The sequence below is a fragment of the Strongyloides ratti genome (assembly GCF_001040885.1).
Source record: "Strongyloides ratti genome assembly S_ratti_ED321, chromosome : 2".
Taxonomy (NCBI): domain Eukaryota; kingdom Metazoa; phylum Nematoda; class Chromadorea; order Rhabditida; family Strongyloididae; genus Strongyloides; species Strongyloides ratti.
Window position 1 is genome coordinate 10501773 of NC_037308.1, and position 15714 is coordinate 10517486.

Genomic DNA, 15714 nt, shown 5'->3' on the forward strand with positions numbered 1-15714 from the left:
GACAATTAAAAAAAAATCAAAATTGTAGAAGATGTTTAGTTGATTTTGATAGAAGATATAAAAATGATAAGACTTGGTCAGTTAATAGTTATCTGACTACAATGAAATGTGATAATAACATTGCAATAATTATTAAGAAAATAAGATACATAATAATTGTATAATGTATATAACTTAGATAGAGGTACATTATAAATAATAATATGAAATTATTTTCTATATGGTTATCATTTTATCTATGTTTAGTAATGATAATGGATTTAAAATATTAACATTAATCTATGAGTAAATATATTATAACAAAAATATAATTATTTGAAGAGTATCTAATTACTAAAAAAAAAAATTTATTTACTATTATATACAACTTTAAAAAATAATTAATGAGGAAAATATTTAATAGATTTACATTATATAGAAAACAAAGGAAGAGTTAAAACTTTGCTATTCACAACTACTGTTACTTTCTTTAATATAATCTCATCAAAAAGATTAATTTAAAACTATTATAAAGTTATTCTTATGAGGATAAGATGGTACAATTAAAGTGCACACCATTTGTTAAACTCAAAAATTAATTTTTTAGACACTTTATTGTGTTTTGAAGTATGATAATAAAATTTACTCGTTATGCTTCGCCTATCATTAGTCTATATGAACAGTTAATACTTTAAATATATCTTCCTTTATACATTATCACTTTCGTAAATCTAAATCTTTGGATAAATATTATAAAATTTTAAAGAATAAGTATATTTAGGTGAAGCTTAATAATACCAAAAACCAAAAGCCAAAAAATAAAAACATTCAAATGGTAAAAAAAAAGAATATTATTAAAATTAAATAAAGTTTAATAATTGAAAGATGCCAATTAAGATATCAAATATAATTTCCTATCAAAAAAATGTTAGAAATTATTACACTTTTTTTTTAAATATTAAAGTATTTGATTACATAAAAAAAAATGGACACAACTTTTTTGTAAATAATAATAACATATCTTTTCAATGTTATAACATACTGTCCATTCAAAACTTGATATATAAATAAAAAAAAAATTTGAAAGAATATTGTAATTATATATTTAATATAAAGTTTTATTTTGATTTTAAAGTTTTTGAAAATAAACTTGTTTTTATTAGTCGCTGGAAGTTTTAAAAAATTACAAAAATTTTATATTCAAAAGATATGTAATGAAAAAAAAAATTGTATATATTTACCTAGTGATAAATGATAAAATTCTTTTATTGAAAAGCTTGAAGACCGGTAATAGCACGCCCTAGAATTAAAGCATGGATATCGTGTGTTCCTTCATAAGTATTTACTGTTTCTAAATTTACAAGATGTCTCATTATATGATATTCATCAACGATACCATTAGCACCAAGTATGTCTCGGGACATTCTAGCTATCTCAAGTGCTTTTCCACATGAATTTCTTTTCATCATTGATATTTGCTCTGGTAAAACTTTTCCCTCATCTTTTAATCTTGTTACTCTTAAACATCCTTGAAGTCCAAGTGTTATTTCTGTTATCATATTAGCAAATTTCAATTGAATAAGTTGTGTATTTGCTAATGGTCTTCCAAATTGTTTTCTTTCTAATGCATAATCTCTTGCAATGTGAAAACAATTTTCAGCTGCCCCCAATGCACCCCATGATATTCCAAGTCGTGCATTGTTAAGACAACCAAATGGTCCAGATATTCCTTGAGCATTAGGGAGAAGATTATCCTCTGGAACTGGAACATTATCCATAGCAATTTGTCCTGTAATACTAGCACGAAGAGATAATTTTCCTTCAATTTTAGGTGTAGTTAAACCTTCCATTCCTTTTTCAAGAATAAAACCTTTTATGGCATTATTGTGTCTGTCAGATCGGGCCCAAACAATCATTATATCAGATACTGGTGAGTTTGAAATCCATGTCTTGGTACCTAATAATCTATAAACTTTATTTTTTTCATCCCAAATTGCTTTAGTTTCCATACCAGCAGGATTTGAACCATGATTTGGTTCAGTTAACCCAAAACATCCAACTTTTTCTCCAGAAGCCAATGGTGGAATATATTTTTCTTTTTGTTCTTTAGAACCATAATTATATATTGGTCCAATGACTAAACTTGTCTGGACAGACATTGTTGATCTAAATCCAGAGTCAACTCTTTCAACTTCACGAGCAATCAATCCATATCCAACATTAGAAACTCCAGCACAACCATATCCTTCATATGGTGATCCTAACAATCCCATACTTCCCATTTCAGGTATTAATGTTGAATCAAATTCTATATAATAAAAAAAAACAAATAAATATTATTTTTTATTGAAAATAAACATACTTTCTTCTCTATAAGCTTTAGTAACCCGTGGTAAAAGTTTTTCTTGACAATAAGCATGTACCTGTTCTTTTAATGCTAACTCTTCCTCAGTTAACTGTCCATCAAGATTAAATGCATCTTTATAATTAAAATTAGAAGATAATCTAATATTTTTTAATGAAGATGATTGTCTTAATATTTTACATGCGGTGATCATAATTGAAAAAAATTGATATTATAAATAATAATATATGTGTAGTGTCACGTTTTAATTCTTCAATTAAAATTATTAGAATAATCAATGTAATTTGATTGAATAAATTTTATGATAATGATCATATATTAATACAAAACGTTTCTTTCAATGAAATATATCTTAACTACTTACAAAATGGGGTGGATGTTAAAATATTGTTACAATAGTTTACTAAATATGGGTAGTTAAAATCAAATTAAAAGATAAATTAATATGTCATTGAAAAATACTTTTATATTGAAAAGAAAACAAATGGTGTATAATGTACAGATATTTTTAAATATATATTTTTATAATAATACCATTTACTTATTTTGATATTTTATTTTATGATAATATTTGATAAAACATCTTTGATGGATACATTAATAAAAGTTAAATTGTAAAAAAAATCTTTAATTATTTTCATGATATCAATATTTTAAATATTATTTATTTACTTTTACTTTCTTGATTAAAAATTAAAATAAAATGATAAAATAATAATGACAAGATAATTAAAATTATTTATTATTCATATTATTCAAGTAGCTTTTCCATTTATTTACATATGATCTTGTAATATTGTTTACTTATTATTAAGATGTGACATTAAAATAATTTTACCTTAACATTTTAATATATAAGAACTTTAACTAATCTAAAATTACAAATATTATATGATTTTTATAATTATATATATATATATATGTATATATTAAATAATTTATGTTGTCATTTGGTTTAATATAATAACAATTATAAATTAATTTTGATTCATTTTAATTTGGTTTTGTGTCAGGTAAACTAAAGAGATGAAAAAGCGAATTTAATGTTTTGAAAGCATCACAATTATATATTATTAATATACTCCACATACACTACCAACTATTGTAATCGACTTAAAAATATAGTATTTTAAAAAAAAAAATTTTTTTTTTTACTTATTTATTATTATTTCTTAAAGTTTTATGAAAATAAAATTTAGAAATATTCTTCATATCATAAATCATCCTTTCTATTTTTCTTCTTTATCAGTAATTTAATCTCTCAGTTGTGTTAACATTGAGAAATACCTTTTAAATACTAAAATGCCTTTTTCTCTAAATTTATTATCTTTTATTTAAACAATAACGACCTTTTAGTTATCATATTTTAAATGCCGCTATCGTATAGATCCTCTCTATTTCATGAAAAATGTGTATGTAAAAATATGTAGTATAATAGAATGATGATGATATCATTCCATTCTTTCCTCTCTTTTTCTCTCTAAATGTATTGTTGAAAAATGATCAGAATTTGGGTGAGTTTTTTTTTTTTTTTGTCATATATATTATGTTAGAAAAATTTTGAAAAAAAGTTTTTTCTATAATTGTTTAAAATTAAGTATTACTTTGATTAATTATTTGTATATTATTTCTAAAAAAAATTATATAAATATAAAACCGTATTTTATAAAATGTATTACTTTACTTTTTTTGACACTTTCCTATTGAGTGTATTTATTTATTTTTTATTACGATGAAACATTATTAGAATATTTTCAATTGACTTGATAAATTAATAATTTTCTTCTAATATTTTGGTATTACATTTTATTTTAACATTTATAATATAATAATAATTTAATAATATAAATCTTATCCATTTTATTATTTAACTAGTCTTATATTTCCTTTCTCCTAGAAACAATTGGAAAACACTAGAAGACCAGCTTTTTAAGAGTTAATAATTTTCACAAATAATATATTGTCAACTTGATTCTTGATTACAATGACATATCTTTCCCCAACTAATAATGTACATTCAAAATATTTTTATACTTGTATTTGAAGACAATATTCATTTCTTCTTATTACCATCAATTAATGTCATTTTTTTTTTCACTTTATAAAAGTAGTAATTTCTCTTTTATTGATGTATAGTGAAGAGAAAAGTGAACTGGATTTAAATATATATTAGAAAAAAGTAGATTTTTAAATAAAAAATATAACAATTTAAATACAATAAATTATTGTTATAATAAATTTGTTTTTTTTTATAATTAATTAAATATTTGGGAAATGTCACTTTACTTGCCTTTTTTTTATCTTTTTTTTTAAATGACGTATTATCAATTATTTTATCTTAATTTTTTATTAAAATATTTATATATTTTCATTTTATTGTATTTTAAAGATCTATATATATTTAACAACTAAAATATATTTAATTATAACTTTTTTTTTGTTTAAAATACATAAAATTTTATATTTTTGTATAATTAAATTCTGGTAAATAAAACAATGGAAAATAAACATTTTTTTTATTATTATATTTAGAATAAGGTCGATTAAATGGTATTCTTTTTAACGATATTTTTCTATTTAATCTATGTATTCACTTTTATCTTGCTCATTTACATTTATATGAAAGAATATGTTAATAATTATTATGACCTTTGTTACTGTTACTCAATTGTATCTTTGTTAACTGCATTTTATTACACTTTCCCTACTTTTGGCGTCAAATGTTGAAGATGGCATTCTCCTATGAAGGTCAAGCTTTTGTTTATATGAGTTTGAACTACCAATTATAATTGATAGAATACTTTTGCCATTTTAACTAATGAAATCACTTTTATTTATTAATCAATTTATTTTTATTCACATAAAATACTTTTTCTTTTATTTTTATTTATCTTTGAATTATGAATGAATTTATAGTATTAAAAAATATTAAAAACTATTGTTTGAAAATAAATAAAAAGTATTTTATTAGTTATAATAAAGATATGAAAGCTCCTTTTCTTATCATAAAGTAATCTAAAATCAGGGTGTTTACAAACATTTAAGTTATCATTTTTTTTTTAGGAAATAATTATTTTAAAAGTAATGCTATTCAAATTTGTTTATATATTTTTGTAGACATGCATAATTATTATTTCATCCATCAAATAACATATTTAAATAGTATATATATATACGTTATATAATAATATTTATTTTAAATAAAAATAATGTATCATCATATAATATTTTATAATACAATATCATAATCTTATTACACAAAAGTAGTATTAGCTTCATAAATCTTTCCTTTCTCAATACTTAGTTATTATATGAATCTTATTATTGAAGCGTATAATACTTTGTTAAATACTTTACAGTTTTAAATGTTTTATTAAAAGACAAAATTAATGAAACGTTTCTTTTGTAAAATAAAAATTACTCTTATTTTTATTATATAAACATACTACAATGGAATATATATTCTTAAGATTGTAATATTGCTATAAATTGATCACTTTTCTCCTTTCTAAAATCACTCACGCATTATATATATAAGTATTTTTGCCATACAAAGAAAAAAACAATTATATATGTTTTTTCTTTTCATCTAAATATATTACAAAAATGAGCACCATACATTTTTATATATTATTATATGCAGATATTTTTACACTATCTTTTTTTTATTATATAATTGATGTGTAGAAAATATATTAAAAAAAATATTTGCTTTAAAATAGTCATTTTTTTTTTGACTATTCCTTTTATTAGTCATTTTTTTTTAATATTAAATATATAAAATATTTAGTTTTTAAATATTAATATTATATCAAATTAAATATTTAATTATTTTTTTTAGAAAAATATCATAATAATCAAAGTAAAATATTATTATCAATGATAGGTATAATTTTTTTTTTTCATCTATTAAAAATATTTTATAATGAAAGTTAATAAAATAGTAATAATTTGTAACCTTTAAATGGAATATCTTTTACAGAATCATTTTTTAAATACTCTTATGAATCATATTTATGATAGTGATGCGTCTGTAAATACAAATTTGTATTGATGTTTGAACAACCCACATAAATAAATCATTTTGAAATACTATTATAATTTGTCTCTATCTTTTTTGTGGTACTACGAATAGCTATATATATATATTTATTATTGTTATAATGACATGCAAATTCATCTATCTACTTTTAGGCTCATAAAAGTTTTGTATTTTATTAGCTTTTATCAAAAGATATTATCATAGCAAGTATTGTATATACAAGAATATATTTTATCTTTTAATATTTTAATAAGATAAAAAGAGATTCTTTTCTCTATTAATTTTACTATTTTATTGTGATATATAATTTCATATATAGATATATTATATATATAATAATATATATTTATACTATATATATACATATATAATATCATCAAATAATATCAGGTCATGTCCGCTGATCTTGCATATCAATCAAATAATAGAGAAAATTTAAGACCTTCTTCTAATGGCACCATGTCAAAACCATTACTTGAATTATATGTTAAAGCATCAGGAATAGATTCACGAAGAATTGGTGCAGATCTTTTTTGTCAAGAATTTTGGATGGAACTTTTTGCCTTATATGAAGTTGGTGTTGTTCGTGTTGAAGTAAAGACTGTCAATGTTAATTCTGAAGCTTTTAAAAAAAGTTTTCTAGGTAGTCAACCACCTATAATGGTTGAAGCATCAAAAGATGCAACATATTCAGATAATAGAGATATTGAAAGTAGAATATTTCATCTTGCTAAAGAATTTGACGTGGCTCTTTTTGAAAAAGATATAACTGTTGAAAAAATTATTCAATCACTTTATAGGGTAATTATTTTTTTTTTACTTTATAAGTAATAATAATAATATTATTTTTTTGTATTATAGAATTTTAAATTATTTCTTAAAGCAAAAACTGATCATGATAAAGTAAAGAAGATTAATAGAAATAATATTTTACAAGAAGGTCTACCACAATCTGTTGTAGCTTGTCGTACAAAATTGTTAGAACAATTGGCATCAATTGACAATTTGTTAGCACAAAGAGGTTCAAGATATTTGTTATCACAAAGTTTATGTGAATATGATTGTGAGTTAATGCCAAGATTACATCATATTCGAATTGTTGGTCAAAGATTATTAGATTTTGAAATTCCACATAATTTTACTTATTTATGGAATTATATTCTTACTGCCTATAGAACAGCTGCTTTTATTGAAAGTTGCCCAGCTGATCAAGATATCTTACACCATTATAAGGTTTGTCCTAAATATTTTTTTTATCCACTTTTATTTTTTTAGGAACAATTAAATATTTTTACCAATCAACGTGAAACATTACAAGCACCAACAAAAAATCACACAATTCCAGAGGCGGTGTTAGATGAAATAAGACGATTAAAACTTGATATTTAAATTTTATAAAGTATAAAACTACTTTATAATATAATTTCCCTGATTTTTATCATTTTATGTATGAATAAAATTTCATCAATTAATGTTACTATTGAAATATTAATAATTTTGTGCGATTACAAAATAATTAGAAATCACGGAAGTATTATACTTTTGATCCACCAGAATTATTGCCTCAAAAAAGAAAACAAAAAAAAAATCTACTTATTGATAAAATTCTCTTTTACAAATATATATAATTACTAACATTTTAAAATAATATTTGTCATTCCATTTTTAATTATAAAATAAATTAAATTGATTATAATAATAAAAAATGTACTTTTTTTTTTATTTATTTAAAAAGAATAGGATAAAAAATGAAGGACATCTTTTTAGTCTGAATCTGAGTCACTATCAATAGCATTCCTCTTTCTACTATAGTTAACTTTAGTTTCTTTTTTTTCAGTTTGATTATTTACACTGTTAAGTATATTCCTGAATTTGTCATCATCCAACTTTTCTTGTAATTGCCCTCTTTGTGCCATCTGTATTAGAATTTGTTTAATTTGCTGGCCTTTGGCAGGATTTGCTGCATTCAAGTTAGTGAGACGAAACATTGCATCTTTATCAAGAATCTTTAAAAAAAAATAATTTATTTATTTTACTAATAAATCAAAAACAAACCTGCGAAATTAATGTATTATTCATCTGTTCTTGTTTTTCTCGTTGTTCTTGAATCTGTTCATGATTTGGAGCCTGTCCACCCATTGTAGGTTGGAAATTTGGTACTCCAGACATTATATTATTAGATATATTTTATTTTAAAAAGAATACCAGAAGGAATACTTTTTTGATTAATATTTAATAAAGAAACAATGTACCAAGTCATAAGTGAATTTCGCTCCAGGAACTTGGAACAGAACAATCAAAATCATTAATTAAAATGATTTCAATAAATAAAAGTATTATCCTTTCAATTAAATACCAATGTAGTAAAGTATTTATTAAAAAATATTTTTTTTTACATTTAAAATTTAGTTCATTAACAACTTTATATGATTAAGTGTTAAAGATAGTATACATTTTTTTTTTAATTTTGATTATATTCATATGGGATTTTTTTAATACTAATGATACATTGATAAAGAATATCAAAGAACATTTTTTGAATAATTGGTTGCAATAAATTACAATTTCTAAATTGTATTATATAAATTGTAAATTAATTTTTAATGATACAATGGCCACGTTTCTTTGAAAAATAATATCATACATATATAATTAGTTTTCTTATTACCAATATCATTCGTTATAAACTAATAACATGATACCTTTATGTATGTTCTTTTTTTTTATTAATATATTGATAAGACTATAAAAGATAATATTTTATTATATACTCGTTGTTGTGTAAGATAACTTATGTTATCAAAAATTTGATGATAACATTTTTACATATATAAAGTTTATATATTTTAAAAAGGTTTTATTATTTAATTTCTTTACTTAAAATTTTTACAACTTTATATATTTTAGATATTTGAGTATGACAAATTTCAAGGAAGCTGCTGAACAAGTAAAACACCTTAAAACTTCACCAACAAATGATGAACTTCTTCATCTTTATGCTCTTTTCAAACAGGCTACCGTTGGAGATAACAATACACCTAAACCAGGAATGCTTGATATGAAAGGAAAAGCTAAATGGAATGCTTGGAATGAGAAAAAAAATTTAAGTAAAGAAGATGCTGAAAATGAATACATTTCACTTGTTGAATCATTAGTTGCTAAATATGGACTTTAAAAAAATATTAATAAAATAAAATTTTTTATTAAAAACTGACATATATAAATTAAAATAAATACATACCAAAATTTATTTTAATATTAAATTACTTATTGTTAAACTTTATAATATAACTAACTACAAATAATACATTTACATTTTTAAAAAGACAATGACAGTTTTACTCACATCAATGATATATCTTGTAATTTTTAAATGTGTGTGAAAGAAACAAAATCTAAATGTATAAAAGTACTTCATATAACAAGATTTTTTAAAATATAATCTTAATTCTTTTAAAATATTAATCATATGAGATTGATGAATGTATTTTGGTGAGATATTAAGTTTTCTACTTTTTTTTATAAATAATGTATATTGTAATATTCATGAAGAAAGATTATTTAAAAATTTAATGGATAATTTAAGTCCTATGGAAAGACCAGTATTTAATTCATCTGAAGCAGTAGTTGTAAAAATGAGATTTTTTTTACAACAAATTATGGATGTTGATGAAAAAAATCAGGTAGTACAAGTTAATGCATGGATAAGATATAGTTGGAATGATTATAAATTAAAATGGAATCCAGAAGAGTATGATAATATTACAGATATTAGATTTAATGGTAATACAGATAGTATTTGGAAGCCAGATATTTTACTTTATAATTCGTATGTTTGTTTAATAATTTATATAATTTTAAATTTTAAAGTGTTGATGAAGATTTTGATACAACATACAAGTCAAACTTTGTTGTATATTCAAATGGCGAAATAACATGGATTCCACCAGGAATATTAAAATTTTCATGTAAAATTGATGTTACATATTTTCCATTTGATAATATATTTTGTTCTCTTAAATTTGGTAGTTGGACATATCATGGTTTAGATTTAGAATTACAAATTGATACAGATGATCCTAATCATATCCATCAAATGGATTTATCAGATTATGTTGCAAATGGTGAATGGATTCTTGTTGGATCACCGGCAGCAAGAGAAATAACTTATTATAGCTGTTGTCCTGAACCTTATCCTACAATTATCTTTTCTTTACATCTTAGAAGACGAACAATGTATTATAGTTTCAACTTATTGATACCAGCTTTATTAATTACTTCATTATCAATATTTGGTTTTACATTACCACCTGATGCTGGTGAAAAAATTAACTTACGTATGTTTAATTATAAAGTATAAAATAATTAATTTTTTACTTTTAAGAAATAACAATATTGTTATCTGAAATGTTATTTTTATCAATGGTTGCAGAAGTGACACCGTTATCAGAAGAAATACCATTAATAGGAATATTTTTCAGTGCTTGTATGCTAGTAATATCCGCTTCAGTTGTATTTACAGTTGTAGTCTTAAACTTACATTTTCGAAATGCTGATTCTCATTTTATGACTCTATTTATAAAAAAAATATTTTTAAATTTTTTACCATGGTTATTTATGATGAGAAGAAAGGGATATGTTTTTAAAAATGGAAAGTCATATAAAAATCCAAATGATTCTGATTTAAAACTTACACCACCATCAAATTTAGAATCATTTAATGAAAAGTTAACATCAAATGACTCATTAAAATCTGCACAATTGATACTTTTACATCGAATATATGTGGAACTTAAAGAAATTACAGCAAGAGTTGCTGATGATGATGAAAAAGAACAGGTAGAAAATGATTGGAAGTTTGCTGCAATGGTTGTTGATAGAGTATGCTTAATTATGTTTACATTTTTTTTACTTATTTTTATTTTATTCTTTCTTATTGCATCACCCCATTGGGATAACTAGTTTAAAGATTATTTTAAAAAAGTATATTTTGTCGTTTCTGCAAAAATAATACAAATAAAAATAACTTTTTTTTCATAACAATTTGTTTATGAGTTAAATTTTAGAATAATTATAAATACTATTCGTGATAAAAAAGAATTTGATGATAAAAATTGTAAAATTTACTTTTGGGCAAATGAGACTTGAATATATAATATTATATTTTTTCAATAAGGTAATTTTTTGTTAAGACAATTTTTTTAACTAGAACATATTTAATATTCTAACTATAACATAAGACCAATTTTTTAAATAAAATTAAAAAAAAATTATTTATTTACATGCAATTATTTAAAAATTTTATTAAATTTTATTAATTTTATTTTATTTATGTGTTAAAGTGTTCTTTATATCAAAAATCATTGAAGAAGCTAGTGTTAATGAAAACAAATTAAATGATGAATAAATAAAGATATTAATCAAACTAAATTAACTACATTAAGTTTTATTTGATCGTCAATTAGGTACAAATGGCCCATCCCGTGCCTTGATGCCAGAGTGGTTAATGGGACAGACTTGAAATCTGTTGGGCTTTGCCCGCGTAGGTTCGAATCCTGCTCAAGGCGTTCTACTTTTTGATGTTTCCATTTGTGAAACAAAATTTTAAAGTTGATATATCTTTCATGCTATTGTTTAAAATCCACCATTCTTAAATTAAATTACACTAAAAAATTTTCAAAACTTCTTCAACTAAAATAAGTTGCCTGTTATTACAAAGATAATATAATTAAATTTCTTTTGTTAAATTTAATATAATTTTTTGTATTTAAAAAAATACTGTAATTTCAATGTTTTTATTAATTTAAAAAATTAAAAATAAGCTTATTTCTTTATTTAAATAACATATTTGAAAATTTTTACTTTTTAATTTGTAATGACAAACAAATCTTTTATAATTGAATTTTCTTTTGTAAGAAAAGGTGTCCAATGAAATTTTTGTTATTTTCAAAAGTATAAATTTATTTTTATATCAAATTATTTTATCCTCAATGCAAATGTCATTTTCTTAGAATAATTTTTAAAAAATTTCGTACATAAATTTTGTGTGACACAAAATAAACAAGTCATTGAAGCATAATATATAATAATAAATTATTTTTATATTTTTTGTTGATTATAAGAAATTGTTACATTTCTGAAATTTTTTCTAATTATTGCATTTAAAAATAATATTTTTTTGATTAGATAATGAAATATATTTATCATTTATTGTTTATATTATTTTATAATCATTCAAATTATAAATATATTATTTGATAAATTATGTTACATTCCAACTACTTTTTTATTCAAAAAAAATTTCATATTTTAAAGTAAAAACATTTTATTGAAATATTTTTATATAATAATAAAGTATTTAAAGTAATTGTATCATTCAATTTTTTTTTACTGTATGTAATTTTATTAAAATATGAAGACAAAGTGAATTAAGTTGTATGTTAATAAAAAAAAAAGAAAAAAAAAGTATATCATTGCAAAAATGGCAAAATTATATTTTATCAGTGAAAAATGAATTTTTGTTATCAAATATATTTCCCCGTCTTCAGTTTAAAGTTATGCACATCCTCCGCATCCTCCACCTAAAAAAAAAATTATAAAAATAATAAATATTTTATAGTAATAAAAAAACATACCTCCACAACCACCACAATTACCACAAGCAGCAACACCATCAAAACTATTGAAACCATCACACATGTCAGTACATGACACAAGGAAAGCTGGTGTTATATCCACAAAATTATTCCAATCATTATTTGAAGATTGATGATCAGTATATACTACATGTTTACCATATCCAGAAGCTACTGTCATTGGCCATTTATGTGAGCTATAACTTGAATTATGTAAAAATTCTGATTTATCAGAAACTCTATCAGGATTACATAAAACAAAAAGTGTTGAAACAGCAAAAATTGAAGCAATATGTTCAGCAACCATTGGACTACGACAATGAAAACGTTTACCAGATAATCTTGCCTGTGCATCACCAATAATAAAAAGTGTAGAACCATCTGGAGCAGGTAATTGAAGTTTTTGAACAGTATTTCTAAGTAAATTAAATAATTCAACTTTTAAATAACCATCATGTGATTGTTTACAATTTTTATGTTTATCAGAATGAGGTTTTTTCATATAACCAGTCCATGATCCTTTAACAATAGAAAAGTCACCATCTCTATTACTAACAAGAAAAATTCTTTCTTCTGAAGCAGAAAGATGTGGTAAAAATTGAAGATTTATATCTAATTGTCCTTTACATGGTAAACTATCAGAACCTATCAAATGAGCCATTGATAATAATCTTTGTTCAGCATCATAAACAATAATCATTGATAATAAAAGAGATGCTGAATGTACTATTTGTACAATATATGTAGCTCCATCTCGATGATCAATTAATTGATGTGTAGCCATACTAACTTGTACTTCATCCTCTAAGGCACTTTTATTTAATGATGCTGCATGGATGAAAGACCATAATCTGGTATCTTTTTTAATCTTTGTATCAATATACTCACCAGCCTCTAATTCAAGTTCTCTATTTAATGAAACTGTACATGAAGCAGTTATCTTTGCAACATATTCTTTATTTACATTATTATTATTAGAGGAAGTTAATGTTATTTGAACATTCTTTTGACATGCCTTAAAACCTGGTGTTGGTAAAAGACTTTCTAAATTAACTTTACCACTTAACTTTATTACATCTTTCTTTTGAAGAAGTAACTTGTCAAATAAAGATAATTCTATTAAAAGATCTTTTGGTGATGCTGTTTCAAAAGGAAATTTAACAATAGATGTCATTGAATGGTTAGAATATCCACTAATTGTATCTCCATTAACGTCACTTGGTTGCCATAGTAATGAAAAACTATCTTTAGTTACCTAAAATAAATTTTGTAACATAATATTAAATTAAAAATAAAAAATTTAATATTTTAAGTGTATACATACATGTCTATTTGAGAGATCTGCATTAAAAGTAGTAATTTTTTTTGTTCCATAATATAATTTAAGTCTTAACTGTGAACGATGTATTGGAATTTCTTTTAATGAAATTGAAGGAATATGTATATGACCATAAGTTATATTTGTCATATCTTGATGTTCAAATCCAATAAATACAGGAGCTTCATGTCCTCTAAATAAAATAATAATATATTTATAATATTTTATACTTACCTATACATACATCCTCTTCTCCAAAAACCATCTTTAAAATGTGCTGCCCATAATTTTTTTGTTATAGCTTCACCTTGAAGTAATTTAGAATTTGGTGTTCTATCATTTACAGAATCGTCATGTTTTAATAAATGACCAAAGATTGCTGTACAGTCTCTTTGATATGCTAGGCAATGTATTTGATGTGTATGCCATATAAGATCAAAATCATAACATGGTGTAAGAAATTGGTCATCATATGTTTGTTTAAGAAGCAAAAAATTAATATATCTATCAATTGCTTCTTTTAAAAAAAGAGGAGATGTATAGTGAGGAAGAGAAATCTATAAAATGTCAAATTACTTAGTAAAGTAATATCTTACTTGATAATTAAAATTTCTTTGCCTTGAGACTGCTGCCAAAATGTCATAACTACTTTTTCGTTCATAAATAGAGGTCAATGAGGAAAAAGATGTATTTGAGTAATTTTCTCTTTTGGGAGTTGGAGATGTAGTAGTATTATTTTTACTATAATAAGTCGAACTAACAAAATCGTATGGTTCTGGATGACAAAAATTATTCCATGCACAAACTGATTGTTCATAACGTTTTTGTATTTCTTCAGCAGATTGAAGTTTATGATCAATAATCTTACCACAAATCTTTTTACAATCCTTCAAAATACAATATTATTTTAAAGTAAATATAATAAATAAAAAAAAAATTAAATTTATTTATACATATCGCATTAAAAAAAAAAACTAACCATTTCATAATGATAAGGGCTTAGCATATGAACGTGCCATACCCAATGCACATCTAGAGGAGGAATTCTCTCCACATCTGGAGAAGATGCCTATAAATAAAAAAAAATGAATAATATTAAAAGAATATTTTTAGTAAAGTATAAAATAAAAAGTAAATTAATAAACAAACCTGCATTGGAAGCCAAAACATTTCATATCTTCTTATTGCATTTTTAATAACATTATTATCATACAATATTGGAGCTTTTCTATCAATCATTCTTAAAAAATTAACTTCTCTTTGGCATGCTTGTAACAAATTAATTGATATACATTTTTTTATTTGATCTGAAGTAGATTTTAAATTTGATAAAATTTTTACTTCCCCAACTTCAGTATCACCACTCATTTTACCT

The 15714-nt window shown here is 22.6% G+C and overlaps 6 protein-coding genes across 6 annotated transcripts; 3 read left to right on the top strand and 3 right to left on the bottom strand.

The window, feature by feature from the left end:
* Positions 1-1244: 1244 nt before the first annotated feature.
* On the bottom strand, positions 1245-2537 carry SRAE_2000334000 (Glutaryl-Coenzyme A dehydrogenase; the record flags this gene model as incomplete). Its single annotated transcript, XM_024654522.1, has 2 exons — positions 1245-2287; positions 2342-2537. 2 exons carry the CDS (start codon positions 2535-2537, stop codon positions 1245-1247), a joined length of 1239 nt encoding a protein of 412 aa, XP_024507885.1.
* Positions 2538-6779: 4242 nt separating this feature from the next.
* Positions 6780-7775, top strand: SRAE_2000334100 (Chloride intracellular channel; the record flags this gene model as incomplete). The annotated part of the gene is made up of 3 exons (XM_024654523.1): positions 6780-7187; positions 7248-7619; positions 7662-7775. 3 exons carry the CDS (start codon positions 6780-6782, stop codon positions 7773-7775), a joined length of 894 nt encoding a protein of 297 aa, XP_024507886.1.
* Positions 7776-8149: 374 nt separating this feature from the next.
* SRAE_2000334200 (Programmed cell death protein 5) lies at positions 8150-8555 on the bottom strand (the record flags this gene model as incomplete). Its single annotated transcript, XM_024654524.1, has 2 exons — positions 8150-8392; positions 8442-8555. The coding sequence occupies 2 exons, from the start codon at positions 8553-8555 to the stop codon at positions 8150-8152; spliced, it is 357 nt and encodes a 118-aa protein (XP_024507887.1).
* Positions 8556-9303: 748 nt separating this feature from the next.
* SRAE_2000334300 (Acyl-CoA-binding protein) lies at positions 9304-9561 on the top strand (the record flags this gene model as incomplete). The annotated part of the gene is made up of 1 exon (XM_024654525.1): positions 9304-9561. The coding sequence occupies one exon, from the start codon at positions 9304-9306 to the stop codon at positions 9559-9561; it is 258 nt and encodes an 85-aa protein (XP_024507888.1).
* A 397-nt stretch (positions 9562-9958) lies between these two features.
* SRAE_2000334400 (Nicotinic acetylcholine receptor family and Neurotransmitter-gated ion-channel transmembrane domain and Neurotransmitter-gated ion-channel family and Neurotransmitter-gated ion-channel ligand-binding domain and Nicotinic acetylcholine-gated receptor, transmembrane domain-containing protein) lies at positions 9959-11348 on the top strand (the record flags this gene model as incomplete). Its single annotated transcript, XM_024654526.1, has 4 exons — positions 9959-10215; positions 10257-10723; positions 10771-10872; positions 10915-11348. The coding sequence occupies 4 exons, from the start codon at positions 9959-9961 to the stop codon at positions 11346-11348; spliced, it is 1260 nt and encodes a 419-aa protein (XP_024507889.1).
* Positions 11349-12941: 1593 nt separating this feature from the next.
* Positions 12942-15707, bottom strand: SRAE_2000334500 (Protein of unknown function DUF1399 family-containing protein; the record flags this gene model as incomplete). The annotated part of the gene is made up of 7 exons (XM_024654527.1): positions 12942-12967; positions 13022-14276; positions 14346-14532; positions 14574-14896; positions 14936-15226; positions 15319-15408; positions 15489-15707. 7 exons carry the CDS (start codon positions 15705-15707, stop codon positions 12942-12944), a joined length of 2391 nt encoding a protein of 796 aa, XP_024507890.1.
* Positions 15708-15714: the final 7 nt, after the last annotated feature.